The sequence below is a fragment of the Tachysurus vachellii genome, chromosome 18, assembly GCF_030014155.1.
Source record: "Tachysurus vachellii isolate PV-2020 chromosome 18, HZAU_Pvac_v1, whole genome shotgun sequence".
Lineage (NCBI taxonomy): Eukaryota > Metazoa > Chordata > Actinopteri > Siluriformes > Bagridae > Tachysurus > Tachysurus vachellii.
In genome coordinates, this window is record NC_083477.1 from 20,902,502 (window position 1) to 20,916,867 (window position 14,366).

At 40.9% G+C, this 14,366-nt stretch overlaps 1 protein-coding gene across 1 annotated transcript in view; it reads left to right on the forward strand.

Moving 5' to 3' along the window:
• rbfox1 (RNA binding fox-1 homolog 1) overlaps positions 1 to 14,366 on the forward strand; it is a 39,980-nt gene that overhangs the window by 8,827 nt on the left and 16,787 nt on the right. The window contains exons 3-9 of the mRNA XM_060892918.1: positions 965 to 1,108; positions 2,715 to 2,768; positions 4,425 to 4,517; positions 6,317 to 6,377; positions 7,337 to 7,390; positions 12,005 to 12,137; positions 13,484 to 13,523. Of these exons, the coding sequence (XP_060748901.1) occupies positions 965 to 1,108; positions 2,715 to 2,768; positions 4,425 to 4,517; positions 6,317 to 6,377; positions 7,337 to 7,390; positions 12,005 to 12,137; positions 13,484 to 13,523 (579 nt within the window). The remainder of the gene's footprint in view (positions 1 to 964; positions 1,109 to 2,714; positions 2,769 to 4,424; positions 4,518 to 6,316; positions 6,378 to 7,336; positions 7,391 to 12,004; positions 12,138 to 13,483; positions 13,524 to 14,366) is intronic.

Genomic DNA, 14,366 nt, shown 5'->3' on the forward strand with positions numbered 1-14,366 from the left:
ATTCTGTGCATATGACGCAGGGTGACTCCGTGGGGTCTCCGTTTGTCTGAGATAACATTTTACACATTTCAGATCTAAATGAATTACCCATATGCACAGATTGACCGAGTGTCACCGATATTGGGAAGTGCTATCGGCGATGGGTGCCGTTACTTTCGCAAGGACTTCATTTAGTACTTTGCGAAAGTTCATTAGTGCACAACAAGTTTCCACCTGGTACCATAAAGCAAGATTTTATTTCAGATAATTTCACAATGTCTCATAAAGCCTTAGAATGTTTCATGAAGAACGTTAGAACCCAGAGATTCCCATGCAGAAAAGGTTCCTGATAGAACTCTTTTAGGGAATCCATGAGCTCTTCACAGGTTCTGCAAGTGTCCACTGCATGGTTAATGGACGGGGAACAAACACAGGTTCCACTCAACAACCAGAATGGTTCTTGAAGCTAACAAGCAAAGGCTTCCCTAAAGAAACCTGCTTAGAAATCTAGAACCATTAAACCATCTTCTAAAAAACCTGAAGGGTCTCAAAGGGAAGGTTTTTTTAGAAAAGGTTCAATAACCAGTAAAGAACCCGTGCAGTCTTCACAGGTTCTCTAGAGGTCTTAAATAATTTAGTAGACTCCTCAGAGTTTCTCTCGGTAATCTCTTTGGCTTTCAGATAATATTCCACATAGAACCCTTTTATATACGCTTCACTCTTCTTCTTCATCTAGAGTCACAGGTTTGTGCATTTCTAACACTGTTCTTTTTTTGGAAGCTTTAAAGGGTTATCCAGAGGAAGAAAGAACCATCTTGTTCTTGTTTAATGTACCAATGCTGTAAATCAGTTTGCGTTTCATTAGATTTATTATTGGGGAAAATAAAGAAAATACCAAATTCCATTTCATAGCTAACTGCTCTCTCTCTCTCCCTCCCTCTCTCTCTCTCTCTCTTTTTTTTTTATCTATCCTTCTACCTCACAGCAGACAGACGACGCAGCACAGACAGACAGCCAGCAACAGACGCAGACCTCCGAAAGCACGGAAAACAAGACGCAGCCGAAGCGACTGCACGTCTCCAACATTCCCTTCAGGTTCAGAGATCCAGACCTCAGGCAAATGTTCGGCGTGAGTACCTGCTTTTTTCTCCCCTCTCTTTCCATCTCGCTCGGGTGTTAAAGTACATCTGTTTACTGCGCTCGGGGTCACGCTAGCATGATATCAAGCACCGGAGCAGATGCAGAGGCTTATTCATGATGTCATGCTGAAAACGTACCTGATTTTCAGTGTTTGGAGCCTTTTGGCCTGAGATAAGCTCCTGGCTGTGACACGCTGCACATGCTTTCAGAATAATATTAGCCAAGTGTCACATTATAGGGGGCACGGTGGCTTAGTGGTTAGCACGTTCGCCTCACACCTCCAGGGTTGGGGGTTCGATTCCCGCCTCCGCCTTGTGTGTGTGGAGTTTGCATGTTCTCCCCGTGCCTCGGGGGTTTCCTCCGGGTACTCCGGTTTCCTCCACCGGTCCAAAGACATGCATGGTAGGTTGATTGGCATCTCTGGAAAATTGTCCGTAGTGTGTGAGTGTGTGAGTGAATGAGAGTGTGTGTGTGCCCTGTGATGGGTTGGCACTCCGTCCAGGGTGTATCCTGCCTTGATGCCCGATGACGCCTGAGATAGGCACAGGCTCCCCGTGACCCGAGGTAGTTCGGATAAGCGGTAGAAGATGAGTGAGTGAGAGAAGTGTCACATTATGAAAAAACTCTGCAGAAATGCACCAAAGCAGCTGCAATTATCAATAAAATTATTAAAGTAGTAAACCAAGAAGCATTGTTTCATGTTTGAGATTAAATAGGTAACATTATCTCAAACATCCTGTCACAGTTTCTTATGTTATCGCAACTGTTAAGTTAGCATTGGAAACACTTAATATAAGTTATCTTAGAAATCCTGTTTGCCTTTGTTAACTAGCTTGGCAGTATTAGCATCTATGGTTGTGAAAATCTGTGTATATTTACATAACAGTCCTCTCAGAAATCCTGTCAGGTTAGCTCATGTTAGCTAACTAGTTCGCACAGGAAATGAAAACATGTGAATCGACTCAGATCCTCTGAATTCCTGCTAGATTAGTGAAGCTTTGCTAGCTGGTTATATAATGGTAACAAGTTAGGATATTGTTAAAAAAAAAAAAAAAATAATGTTATATAAAATCATCTTAAAAATCTTGTCAGGATAGTTTATGTTAGTTAGTTAGACAGCACTAGCAGTAAAATAGTCAGAATCTGGGAATTTTACTTAAAATCTCCAGAAATCCTGTCAGATTAGCACATTGTTGTTGCTATGTGGTTAGTGTTAGTGGTATAGATTCTGAGTGTTTATTAATATGATTATAAAATCTCTCAGAATCCTGATGCTATCTCATGTTAGCTGTGTAGCCAGCATTGTAAACTGACTTAAAAAATTCCCTCAGACATCATGGCAGGTTAGTTCATAACATAACAAAGAAAAATGCTGAATCTGATAGTTCATGCTAGGTAGGTGGCTAGCATTAGCAGTGAAAATTGTGAGGATCTGTGAAAGATCCTCTCAGAATTTTTGTCAGATTAGCTCATTGCTAGCTAGCTGGCTAGTATTCATGATGAAGAACAGGCGTGTTCATGAATATGAATGAATGGTGATAATAAGTGACGAATAAATGAATGATCATTTTTCTTTTTTTTTTTCTTTTTTTCAGCAATTTGGTAAAATCTTAGATGTTGAGATCATTTTTAATGAGAGGGGCTCTAAGGTACGTATTCCAATCTGATTCTTTTGCATGCTTTCAATAACAGTATAATAATAATAATGATAATAATAATAATAATAATAATTAATAATAATAATGTAATGCTCTATGAAAATTCAATGTTGTTAAGGAAAATTAATTGAATTCACTGTTTTATTTTTACGCACATGCGATTGTTGGATAAATATTTTTGCAAACAGTTCATACAAGCTGCTGTAGATCTGCTGTTAACTCCCTGTACGAGTCACGCTTGTCTCTCACTTTGCAGTAGTTCTAGTAGTTATAAAAGTCAAAATAGTTCAAATAAAGAGGCTGAGCGTTTAAACACCCCGTTAAAACTGTGAACGCAGTCTCACGACGGCAGATTAGTCAGAAATAACACATGAAACGTGGCTAGCGGCCGGGGTTAAATGGTGCGTTCACAACCGTGATGGAGACGGGGTGACGTTTCTATGGTAGCACATTAGTCAAACAGTTACTTAGTGTTTGTTTCACATCATTCATATTTTTTACAGGAATAATCTAGTCGTAGCTAAAGATAACTACAGACTACAGCAACTATAGATACATTCAGAACTATGAAGCGGTTTCCATGGTGATAAACACTGAGTCAAAAGGGTTACGTGGAACACTAACATAGGTGCTGTTCCTTATTAACTTGCCGTGCGATTGGATTTAACCTTTAAGCGGTTTTAATGAACACTTAACGCCGAAACGGGCACACTAATGATGGTGATAGCTAGTGACTAGCTAAAGCAAATACTACAATGTTAGTGTCCTTCACTAGATTGGTTTAGACAGAAAGTTATGAAGATTATTAGAAGATGTGACAAATAATCACATCTACAAATCCCTAATTTCTGTTGGCAAATCAATCAAATTTACAAAGTTTAAGTAGTGGGCGGGGCTTGTGTTTAGACCTTATTGTTCTGCTCTATTACATCCAAACGATTCAGTGTGATGGATATAAGTAAAGAAAAATCAGGGTTTTTTCCTCCATTGAGTTTTGTAAGTGCTTTAAACTGTAAGAAGATCGTCATCAATGCGTTTCCGTCAGGATGCGAACGCACTCTAAAAAAAAAAAAAGAGGTGGGGTTTAGTCACATTCACTAATTGTAATTCCTTGAAATTTGTCGTGAGATTGCGTTTAAAATGATTTGTTCCGAGTTCATTTGGATCTCTCAATAAAATCAGCTGTGATTTATATTTTTTATATTAACGTGTTATGCCATTGCAATGAACATTTATTTATTTGAATATAATTTATATAACTTTTATCATTTTTTAGTATATTTAACTGTTAAAGGTGTAGCTATACTGACTTTAGATAATGCTTCGTGTTGTTGTTGTTTTTTTTTTTTTCTTTTTTTTTATTGTTTTCTTTAGAGGTTCTAACTGAACTGGTAAATTATTGTTCACGCCTTTGGCTTAATGGTTGCCCGTCTTGATGCTTGCATGGCGCAGGGGCAAATAAAAAGGAGCAGGGAGGTCTGTAAAAGCAGCAGCAGCAGTAATGTGTAAGAGAATGGCAGCGAGGTAGAGCTCAAGGGTTTTTTTGAATTACTCTTTATCGTTTGTTTGGTTGGTCCTCGCGATCGTTTTTTCTGACTGAATTAATGATGTGCATGTTGTTCTCCCCCCTCTCCCACCTGCATGCAGGGTTTTGGTTTCGTAACTTTCGAAAGTAGTGCTGATGCGGACAGGGCGAGGGAGAAATTACACGGCACGGTGGTAGAAGGCCGTAAAATAGAGGTGCATGTAACAAATATTTCCCTTCTCGAAAAACAGTACTCTTATTTATCTTTCTGTTTTTTTTTTTGTTTTTTTTGTTTTTCTGTGTTGCTTTTATCAGTGTTTTCTCTGTGTCTGCTTTACTCTCATTTAATACGACGATTCGTCTTTTTACATATGTGTGTGTGACACCCCACCCAACTCCACCCCTTACCTACACCCACCCCTCCCTGCCCCTAATGCCCCCCCCCCTCCCCCTCACCTTTTTACCTGTTTGGTTTCGCCTCACTCATTGAACTCTGACAGTTGTATCGCTTCAGTATCCGTCTTCTCTAGCGGCGCTTATCGCTTTTTCTTTAAGTTGCCAACCGCTTGGTTTTTATTTTATCACATTTTGTTTTTGTTTTATTTTATTTAATAAGCTAACGGGTGCAGTGTGTTGTTCCGTTGCGTGTTAGCCAGCGGCCTGCTTCAGTCTGATGAGGCTTTATTGCGAGGTTGATCAGCGGATACGCCGCGGCTCCAGAAGGAGCCTTTAATTGGCCCGATGCTGGCTTTTCCAATTTGGGCCTCTTGGTCTTTCCTCGACCCGAAATAAAAATAGACCGTAACAATCACATTTTGAGAGAGAAATTGCATTATGCAACTGCGAGGAAGCAATGAGTCTCGCCACCACTGGTTTCCCACTCAACACTGTTTCTACTTCTTTCTTTCTTTCTTTATTGTATTATTTCTTTATTTTCCCATGTGACGTGTTGTCGCATTTTAGTAAGACAATGCATATTTTGCTTTTCATCCCCTTCCCCTCCCTTTCTTCTCCTACGGTAGCCCGTAGAGCTCTCACCAAACTCTCACTAGCCAATACACACACGCTGAAATCCGAATGGTAAGTGGAGAAATCCATCTGCCATCTCGCGCTGCAATCCACGTGATCTTCTTATTTATTTATTTATTTATTTATTTATTTTATTCCGTTCTCCTTGATACTGTTTTCTCTTGGTACACGTGGACTTTATTAGATGCGTGACAGGCACTGATTGGCTTGGACTTGACTCGTTGCACATCTTCCTCCGACTGTTAACTCCATTTATTGTGTTAACCAGTGCACCCTGTTTTTTAGCTGTCGTTCAATCTGGAATGCGTTTCTTTTCTTTCCTGAGTTGTTTTACTTTTCTTCTTCTTATATATTTTTTTCTTTTTTTATGTTTTTTATTTGATATTCTTGCAATGAGACAAAAAAAGGCTCTTGGCCCGAGTGTTTGAATGCTAAATGTTGCTTCCTTTCCAACAAATCCAACCTACTCTAAAGTTTGTGTGTATGTTGCACAATGCCTCACTTGTTTGTCCTCCTGTTTTTCTTTTTTTTTTCCTTTTATTTATATTTTAAACTTACATTTTTCTTTTTTTTATTTTCCCTCCTCTCCATCTTTCCACTGCATGTTCTTTCATGTGCGATAAGCATTTCGTTTGTTGTGTGCATTTTGTGTGCGCGTGTGTGTGTGTGGGTTTATTTGTTTTTCTTTTTTCTTTTTTTTTTTCTTTTTCATTTCCACATTTTCTTTCAAACTGCTCTTCTGTTTTGATGCTGCATGCTGAATCTCTTCATGATGACACTGTTCTAAATGTTGATTTATTTGCTTTGTATGTCCTTTTCTTAGTATTGATGAATGAGATCTGTTTAAAGTCAACTCTTGCTTATGACAAGTGTAATTATTCGGATTATGTTTATATATTTTTTTAGCCTAATGCATGAACGCTGTTTCAATACTTTTCGGCGGTTTCGTGACGCCTGTGCTGACTTTTCCTTTCGTTGCGCTCAGGTGAACAATGCGACAGCACGAGTAATGACAAACAAAAAGACAGTCAACCCTTATGCAAATGGTAAGTGCACACATTCCTCTGTTATTTATTGCACCACACTCTGAATAAGACTTTAAGACGTCACTGTTTTTTTACGTTAAACACCAGTGAACAAAGAAGAACGTGTCAAACTGCTCAAAAATCAATGCAATAAATATCAGATATATATCTTATGTAAATCAAGGCTCAGATAAATTGTGCAGCATGAAAGCTGATGTCGGGGTCACGGTGGCTTAGTGGTTAGCACGTTCGCCTCACACCTCCAGGGTTGGGGGTTCGATTCCCACCTCCACCTTGTGTGTGTGGAGTTTGCATGTTCTCCCCGTGCCTCGGGGGTTTCCTCCGGGTACTCCGGTTTCCTCCCCCGGTCCAAAGACATGCATGGTAGGTTGATTGGCATCTCTGGAAAATTGTCCGTAGTGTGTGATTGTGTGAGTGAATGAGTGTGTGTGTGCGCCCTGCGATGGGTTGGCACTCCGTCCAGGGTGTATCCTGCCTTGATGCCCGATGACGCCTGAGATAGGCACAGGCTCCCCGTGACCCGAGGTAGTTCGGATAAGCGGTAGATAATGAGTGAGTGAGTGAGTGAGAGAAAGCTGATGTTCAACGATACAGCTGAAGCCTTGTGTTCTTAGACAGAGGAATGCGACATCTACAGCAGCGTCTAGACGTTTAATTATGACCCGGAAATCCCACCATATTGTGCCGTACACAAGTCTGATGTATGTTTAGCTTGCGTTTTTCTTTCCAGAACGTCGTTTTCACCGCCACAACTAATCCCGTAACAGATCAGGACAGCTTCAGAACACAATCTCTGTTTAATTTGGTTTGTTGCAAAATGAAAAGGTTTATAAGATGAATCCTGAGACAAACAAAGCGGTCCTGAAAGTTCTTGTTAAACACCATTTTATTTGATTGAAGTCTGATCCCGAACTCTCGTCTGATCTCTTGTCTGATCTCTCGTCTGTCTTTTTACTCAGGCTGGAAGTTGAATCCTGTAGTAGGTGCAGTCTACAGCCCAGAGTTCTATGCAGGTGAGTGTGTGAGTGTGTGTGTGTGTGTGTGTGTGTGTGTGATCAGCTCATTCTACTGCCACATCTGAACAGTCCTGATATCCTGGAGCATCAAATCAGAACAGAAAACACTTTAATGTCTGATACCCAGGGCGTGAACTTGATACACTCCTCTTTTATACTCAGTCAAAGTTCTGGCAGAAGACTTTCCAGTGGACCAAGAACTCTCTAGAACGTCCTTGTTGTACTGAGCATTTCTGATTGGTCAAAAACAAACTCCACCCATTTTTATACCCAAGCACTTTATTAAAGCTGAACTGAGGCAGAACATCAGAACAGGCTTCATCCTGGGCGGCAGAAGAAGCAGAGTCTATCCCAGGAACGCTAGGTGTGGGGCGAGGATGTGCTCAGAATGGGACACCAGTTTATTACTGGGTATCTTACATCCTTGATGGAATCTGTATTGATAAGTCAGTGTTTCCATTTCAGCCAAGTGTGAAAACCACAGGCGTCTCTGGCACGGGGTTTGGCGCAGACTCCATTTTGGCGTGTGTGTGTGCGTGTGTGTGTGTGTGTGTGTGTGTGTGTGTGTGTGTGTCACCCCACCAGCAGGGGGCTTGTGGACTCTGTTGCAAACCCAGCATGCATCTGTGAAAACAGCGGGATTGAGAAAGGATGCATGCTTCTGGGGTCTGTTTTCATTTCCATCTCCAAGAGGAAGGAAGCAGACGCAGGAGGAGATTTTTTACCTCCTCTTCTGCTAAAAATAACGTGATGGCACGATAATTGTGATTGTCTTTCAGAATATAAGAAGGGCCGGTTTTAGGTAAACAGAAGGTGGAAACTTTAAAAAAAACACTCATTTCAGGATGAAATAGAAGCGCTTGGATATTTTTTTTGGGGGGTGGTGGGGTGGGGTGGGGGGTGGGGGGGGTTAAAATCAATATTTTCAATTTCTCCAGTCGTTTACTTAATTCGTTGCACGATCCCGAAATCGATCGGCTTTTGTCTCGCTTTTTTCCGTCCTCTCAGAACGACGCATTAGAGCGAAGGAACCCATCAGATGCTTCACCATTTTGTCCTAATTATAATTAGCGGGTCATTAATATGGCATGATTGGCCTGACTCTGGAAAGCACTTTGAACCGCTTCGCTTGATTGAGGGCTAAAAAAATGGGTGTCGGCATCGCGGTGCATCTTTAATCACCGCCAAAATAAATCAGCGTGAGTGGCCCTTTCTGGAGCCGCCACGTTTTCAGAGAGCTCTTATTCTGAGTGTAAGCGTCTGATTTACGAGACGGACCGCTCAGCGACTCAGGAGGCTCAATTTCATTAACACCTTACAGCTCTGACGCTAACACAGGACGGATATAAAACGCCCGTCGTGTCTCGACGCTTTTTGTGACGAAAAAAGATTAAATCACGTCGGAACTTTGTCCGGCCTCAACGTGAAGTAAAAAGAAAGAGGAAACATATTAAAGGTCACAATAACCGAGTTGTATAAGTACGTCCTTATAATATGGGGTGTGACTTTGTTCTTAACCAATCAGAACGTCGCGTTCACTTTCACGTTGAAAATGAATTATCGTAAAGCCGCAAACGATTCTGACTCGCTGATTCTGATTCAGCAATTATTTTGTCACGATGATAATGTCAAGAAAGAGAGAGAGAGAGAGAGAGAGAGAGAGAGAGAGAGAAAACGAGGCTGGTGATAGAACAACGTCCCACAACGTTAAACGTAACTACAAATGGATAAAAAGCAAACCAATTCATTCATTCATGAGATCTGATGTTTGAAGCGTTTGATTCGACACGGATCACAAATCGGCGATCGGAGTCAATACTCCAGAGCTGAAAGTGCAGGAACACGAGAACACCAACACTAACAGTTTGGATGTAAAGCGCTCAGAGGCGAGGAACAATGCGGCCCGACCCCCGACACGTGTAAGGAGACGATTAAACGTGTTCATTAATTAAGTCCTCTTTTTCTGAACACATTTAAACAGCGTGCGCGTCCAGATAAAACACCATTCAGATTACAAAGCCAATAAAGACAGACGAGACGAGACGAGAGGAGACGTCCGGCTCAGAGCCCCGGCGTCAGACACAATATACAAAGCACAAAATAATAAAAGCTGTTCACATTCATTTGTCTCTCGCTTCTCTGTCGTCACCTTTCACTCGCTGGTTCCTGACTTATTTTTGTGTCGGAGACAACAGCGATGCTAAAGTCTTCTTACGACTTCATAGGAGTGTGTGTGTGCGTGTGTGTGTGCATGTGTGTGTGTGTGTGCGCTCTCCACTGACTCAACACAGTCATTATTCATCCCTAACATTAATCTATTAATCTCTCTTTTCTTTGTCTTTCGTTCTCTCACTCTTTTATTCTCTTTTCTGATTTGTTTTATTTCCATCCTCTTTCTCTCTTGCTCTGTTTCTCTCTTTCCTTTAATCTTTCTTATACACACTTTCCTTTCTTCTCTTCTCCTCTCTCTCTTTCTTGTTCTTTCTTTCCTTCTCTCTCTCTCTCTCTCTCTCTCTCTCTCTCTCTCTCTCTCTCTCTCTCTCTCTCTTTCTCTCTCTCTTTCTTGTTCTTTCTTTCCTTTTCTCTCTCTCTCTCTCTCTCTCTCTCTCTCTCTCTCTCTCTCTCTCTCTCTCTCTCTTTCTTGTTCTTTCTTTCCTTTTCTCTCTCTCTCTCTCTCTCTCTCTCTCTCTCTCTCTCTCTCTCTCTCTCTCTCTTTCTTGTTCTTTCTTTCCTTTTCTCTGTCTGTCTGTCTCTCTCTCTCTCTTTCTCTCTCTCTCTCTCTCTCTCTCTCTCTCTCTCTCTCTCTCTCTCTCTCTCTTTCTTGTTCTTTCTTTCCTTTTCTCTCTCTCTCTCTCTCTCTCTCTCTCTCTCTCTCTCTCTCTCTCTCTCTCTCTCTCTCTCTCTCTCTCTCTCTCTCTCTCTCTTCATCTCACCTCACATCAAACACATGATTACAGATGAAACACTTTCCCTGTCCAACACTTACTAAACACTTAAACTCAACACCACACCTCTGACTCGAGGCTCTGAGGCTCTGAGGGTCAAACACATGATTATCGTCTTCATCTTTACTCTCCTTTTCTACCAGCACTAAATTTTTTATCTGCTTTATGAATGATTCAGTTTTTCTGTTTGATTTTTATTAAATCACATCTTTTTAAAACTCTATCATTAAAGCATGAAAGACTGCCTCCTCTTCCCCCTCTCTTTCCTCTTCCTCTTCTTCCTTCTCTTCCCCACCCCCTCCTCATTCTCTTCCTCCCTCTCATCCGCTTCTCTTATCCTCTTCCTATCACCTTCCTCCTCCTCCCTCTCATCCCATCCCCTTTCTACTTCCCTTCTTCCTCCTCCTCCTCTCCTTCCTCTTCTCCCCATCCTCTCCTTCTTCCACCTCTTCCTCCTTCACATCCCCTTTGTCCTCCTCTTCTTTATCCTCTTCCTTCTCTTCCCCACCCCCTTCTCCTCCCCTTCATCCTCCTCTTCCACCCACTCATCCGTTTCCCCCTTCCTCTTCTTATCCCCTTCCTCCTCCTCCACTTCTTCCTCCTCACCCCATCCTCTTCTGTCTCCTCCTCCTCCTCCTCTTCCTCCATTTACATGACCTCTTTTGCCTATCATCATCATCATCCATTAAAAAAAATCTCTCTCTCTCTCTCTCTCTCTCTCTCTCTCTCTCTCTCTCTCTCCATAGCCATAAATCCACTTTTTTTTTCATTTCTTTGCTTTTTTTTATTGCGTTTTCAGTCTAATTTGGTTTTAAACGAATGCCGTGCATTATTTTGCAGTCGTGCAGTCTACGAGTCGGATTTATTGCATCGTGCTAAAAAAAAACCCTGTTTTCCTTCATTGTATTTTCACTTCCTGTTTTGTTTCCTGCCCATTTTACATCCCGTTGTTTTTGTTTTTTTTTTTACTTCTTGTTAAAGAACGAATAAAACACGACGTCTGTGATTCCGCATGCGTGCGAATGTGTCCGGAATCTCGACAGAGTAGTTAGCTACATGCTAAAGCTAAAGTGAAACTGTAAACATTTTTTAGCATCAACTGAAGTTCTGTGAAGTTCTGAAGTTTTGTTGAACTTGATTTAATCTTTTCTTAAAGCTGCTCATGATCAGAACTAGCTAGATAGTGTAGCTAGCATAGAACACCCATGAGTTAGCCTCTTCATATCACACCGTCATTAAAAATCTGCTTCACTTCCTGATCTGAACTCTCGTGTCCACGAACTCTGTGAAAGAGAAAAGAAAGTCCAGCGTCTTATTGACCGACTTTATAGCATCACGTGTTCCTGCAGTGATTCCGCTGTGTGGAAAGTGATAGTTAGTAATTAGCTTCCAGGCTAACGCTGACACTGACACGTCCTCTGTGTGTATAACAGACACTTTTGCTAAACATAGCAACAAATTCCACAAAGTGTTTAATGTTAATGTATTTACACAGACATCGCTTTTGTTATTCGTTTATTTTTATGACGTATGAACAATTTCATAAAAACAACCTCTGTAAACCAGATCAAATGAAAACGAAACCATATTTGGTTGCAATTTAAGCAGCTAATTCCCTGTGTGTGTGCGTGTGTGTGTGTGTGTGTGTGTGTGTGTGTGGGTACAGTGCCAGGCTTCCCGTACCCAGCTGCCACGGCGGCTGCAGCCTACAGAGGGGCACACTTAAGAGGGAGAGGACGCACCGTGTACAACACGTTTAGAGCAGCAGCTCCTCCACCACACATCCCAGCGTACGGAGGGTAAGAGACCACACACACACACACACACACACACACACCTTTAAATCTTCACTACATGATGGATCTCAGATGAAAGATAAAGAATTTGCGTCTAGACGTAGAATATAAATTTTCCCTAAATAAGTCCCTTCTGTCATGTTGCCTCAACACGTCCTATTTTTTTCAAAATAACTTTTGTTAATTGCTTTGGTTTGTCAAAGTCGGGTAACGGACCTGGAGTGGGAGGGGCATCTTCTCCATCCCCTGCCTGTCAATCAGACCCACCCTAGCCAATCATGTGTGCCTACGAGCTCCTGTATGAGGAAGAGGGCTGATAGAGACATGTTTGATTCACTTCCTGATGCGGAGTTGATTCAGATTCGGTTCACTTTCCCGGTGCGTTAGAGTTTAGGGTTCTGTTTGAACAAATGTAAATCACGCTAAGACTCAGTGAACGTATAAAAATTTTTATAATACGTTCTGTGATGTTAGAGTTTACCCGAAAACCAAGCAGTTTTTTTTTTTTCTAAGCGTAAAGGGACGGACTTCCTGTTCCACTTTCACTTCCTGTGAGAGAATACGCCTGAAGGTGTCCCTGTTTCTGAAGCCGAAGCTTATTTTAAACGTGCATGAAATCTCAGGAGATCTTAGACTGGTCTCTGATCTTCACCTCCATATTCTACCTGACAGAAGCGATTGCAGAACCTCTGCGAAATTGTTTCCTCTAACATCGTTCCCGTAACATGGTTAGTTCGAACCTGGGCCGTATTTTCAGCGACTCATTTAGACTTATTGCGCTTTATGAGAGACGCTCGCACTCTCGCAGGCTGCTGATTTCCAGAGAGGCTTTTATTTTATTTATTTATTTGTTTTTTTCTTCTCAGCGCCGTCGCCATCCTCCAGGGTTCTACAGAAGGAAAAAAAAATCACACCGCAGTCTCTAAATCAATAACACACTCAATAAACGAATCTAAACATAAACATAGGATGGAGGAAAAAGAAACCCTTCATTCGATTGAGGACATTAAATAAAGGCTTCCGTTCAGTCGGATTGAATATTGCAGCATGATGGTTTTTCTACCTGTTTTTCATTCTTTCTGAGCTGCTTCATTAAAAAAAAAAAAAAAAACAGAGCAAGTGACATCGTGTAAACGGATCAGTCTAGAATAGAAATTGTTTTGGGGTGTGTGTGCGTGTGTGTGTGCGTGTGTGTGCAGTTAGGAACGTGCTCGTGTTGGTTAAATCCGGATTATTAAATTGAACAGCGTTTGCACTTGAATAGGAACATTCACTTACATGGAATTTCTCTCTCTCTTTCTCTCTCTCTCTCCGTGTGTGTGCGTGTGTGTGTGTGTGTATGTGTGTAGTGTCGTGTACCAGGATGGATTTTATGGTGCAGATATTTATGTAAGTATGAACCCATATCTTCTCCGTCCTTTCTCGCTCCTCCGGATTTCACCTCAGTCTGTTCCGCTTTAACCCGCAAATTTGTGCTAATTAACAAAAATAAATAAATCATTCAGTCAAATCGAGCTTCTGATAAATAAATATCACACAAATACGTTTAGTCACAAAAAAACACTTTTTTTAAATACGGAACATCGTTTTGCGTTCATTAGCAAAAACACACCAAATATCACATTTATTAAATAACAAAAAAAATTATTATTATTTTAATTAGATTTCTATTACAGTGAAAGTCGAAGCTCTTTCTAAGTATAAAAATTGAAATGAATTTTTTTTTTTGTTACGGTTAATTTTTATTTTTTTTTAAGTCATCATGCTGATTAACAATTAAAATGACTTTTTTTTTTTTTAAAGACTCATATTTCATATTAATCAAAGTGATTATTTTCAGGTGGCTTTGTGCTCTTAGTGTGAAATTAAATAAAAATAGATTTTTATTACATTAATTATGGAAAATACACAAAACGTTTTTAACGTAAAAGGCATTTTTCCCCGTAACGTTCAGCTCGGGTTCAGCTCAGATATTTCGTCTGGTCTGTGGAGAGCGTATAGTTTTTACACACTGCTGTGTCTCTAAGGTCTCATGGAGTCTCAGCTTTGTCTCTACATTCGACTCCTCATCCTCATCCTCGTCCTCACTGACACTGTGCAAACCGACCGACCGAGTCTCTGTAACTCTACACGTCCTGCAAACTTCTTCTCAGTCATGGAAAATACTTGGAAAAAAAAAAAAAAAACATCCTGGAAAATCCGTCAGATCATAAAGTGTTGGTTTTTATAGTC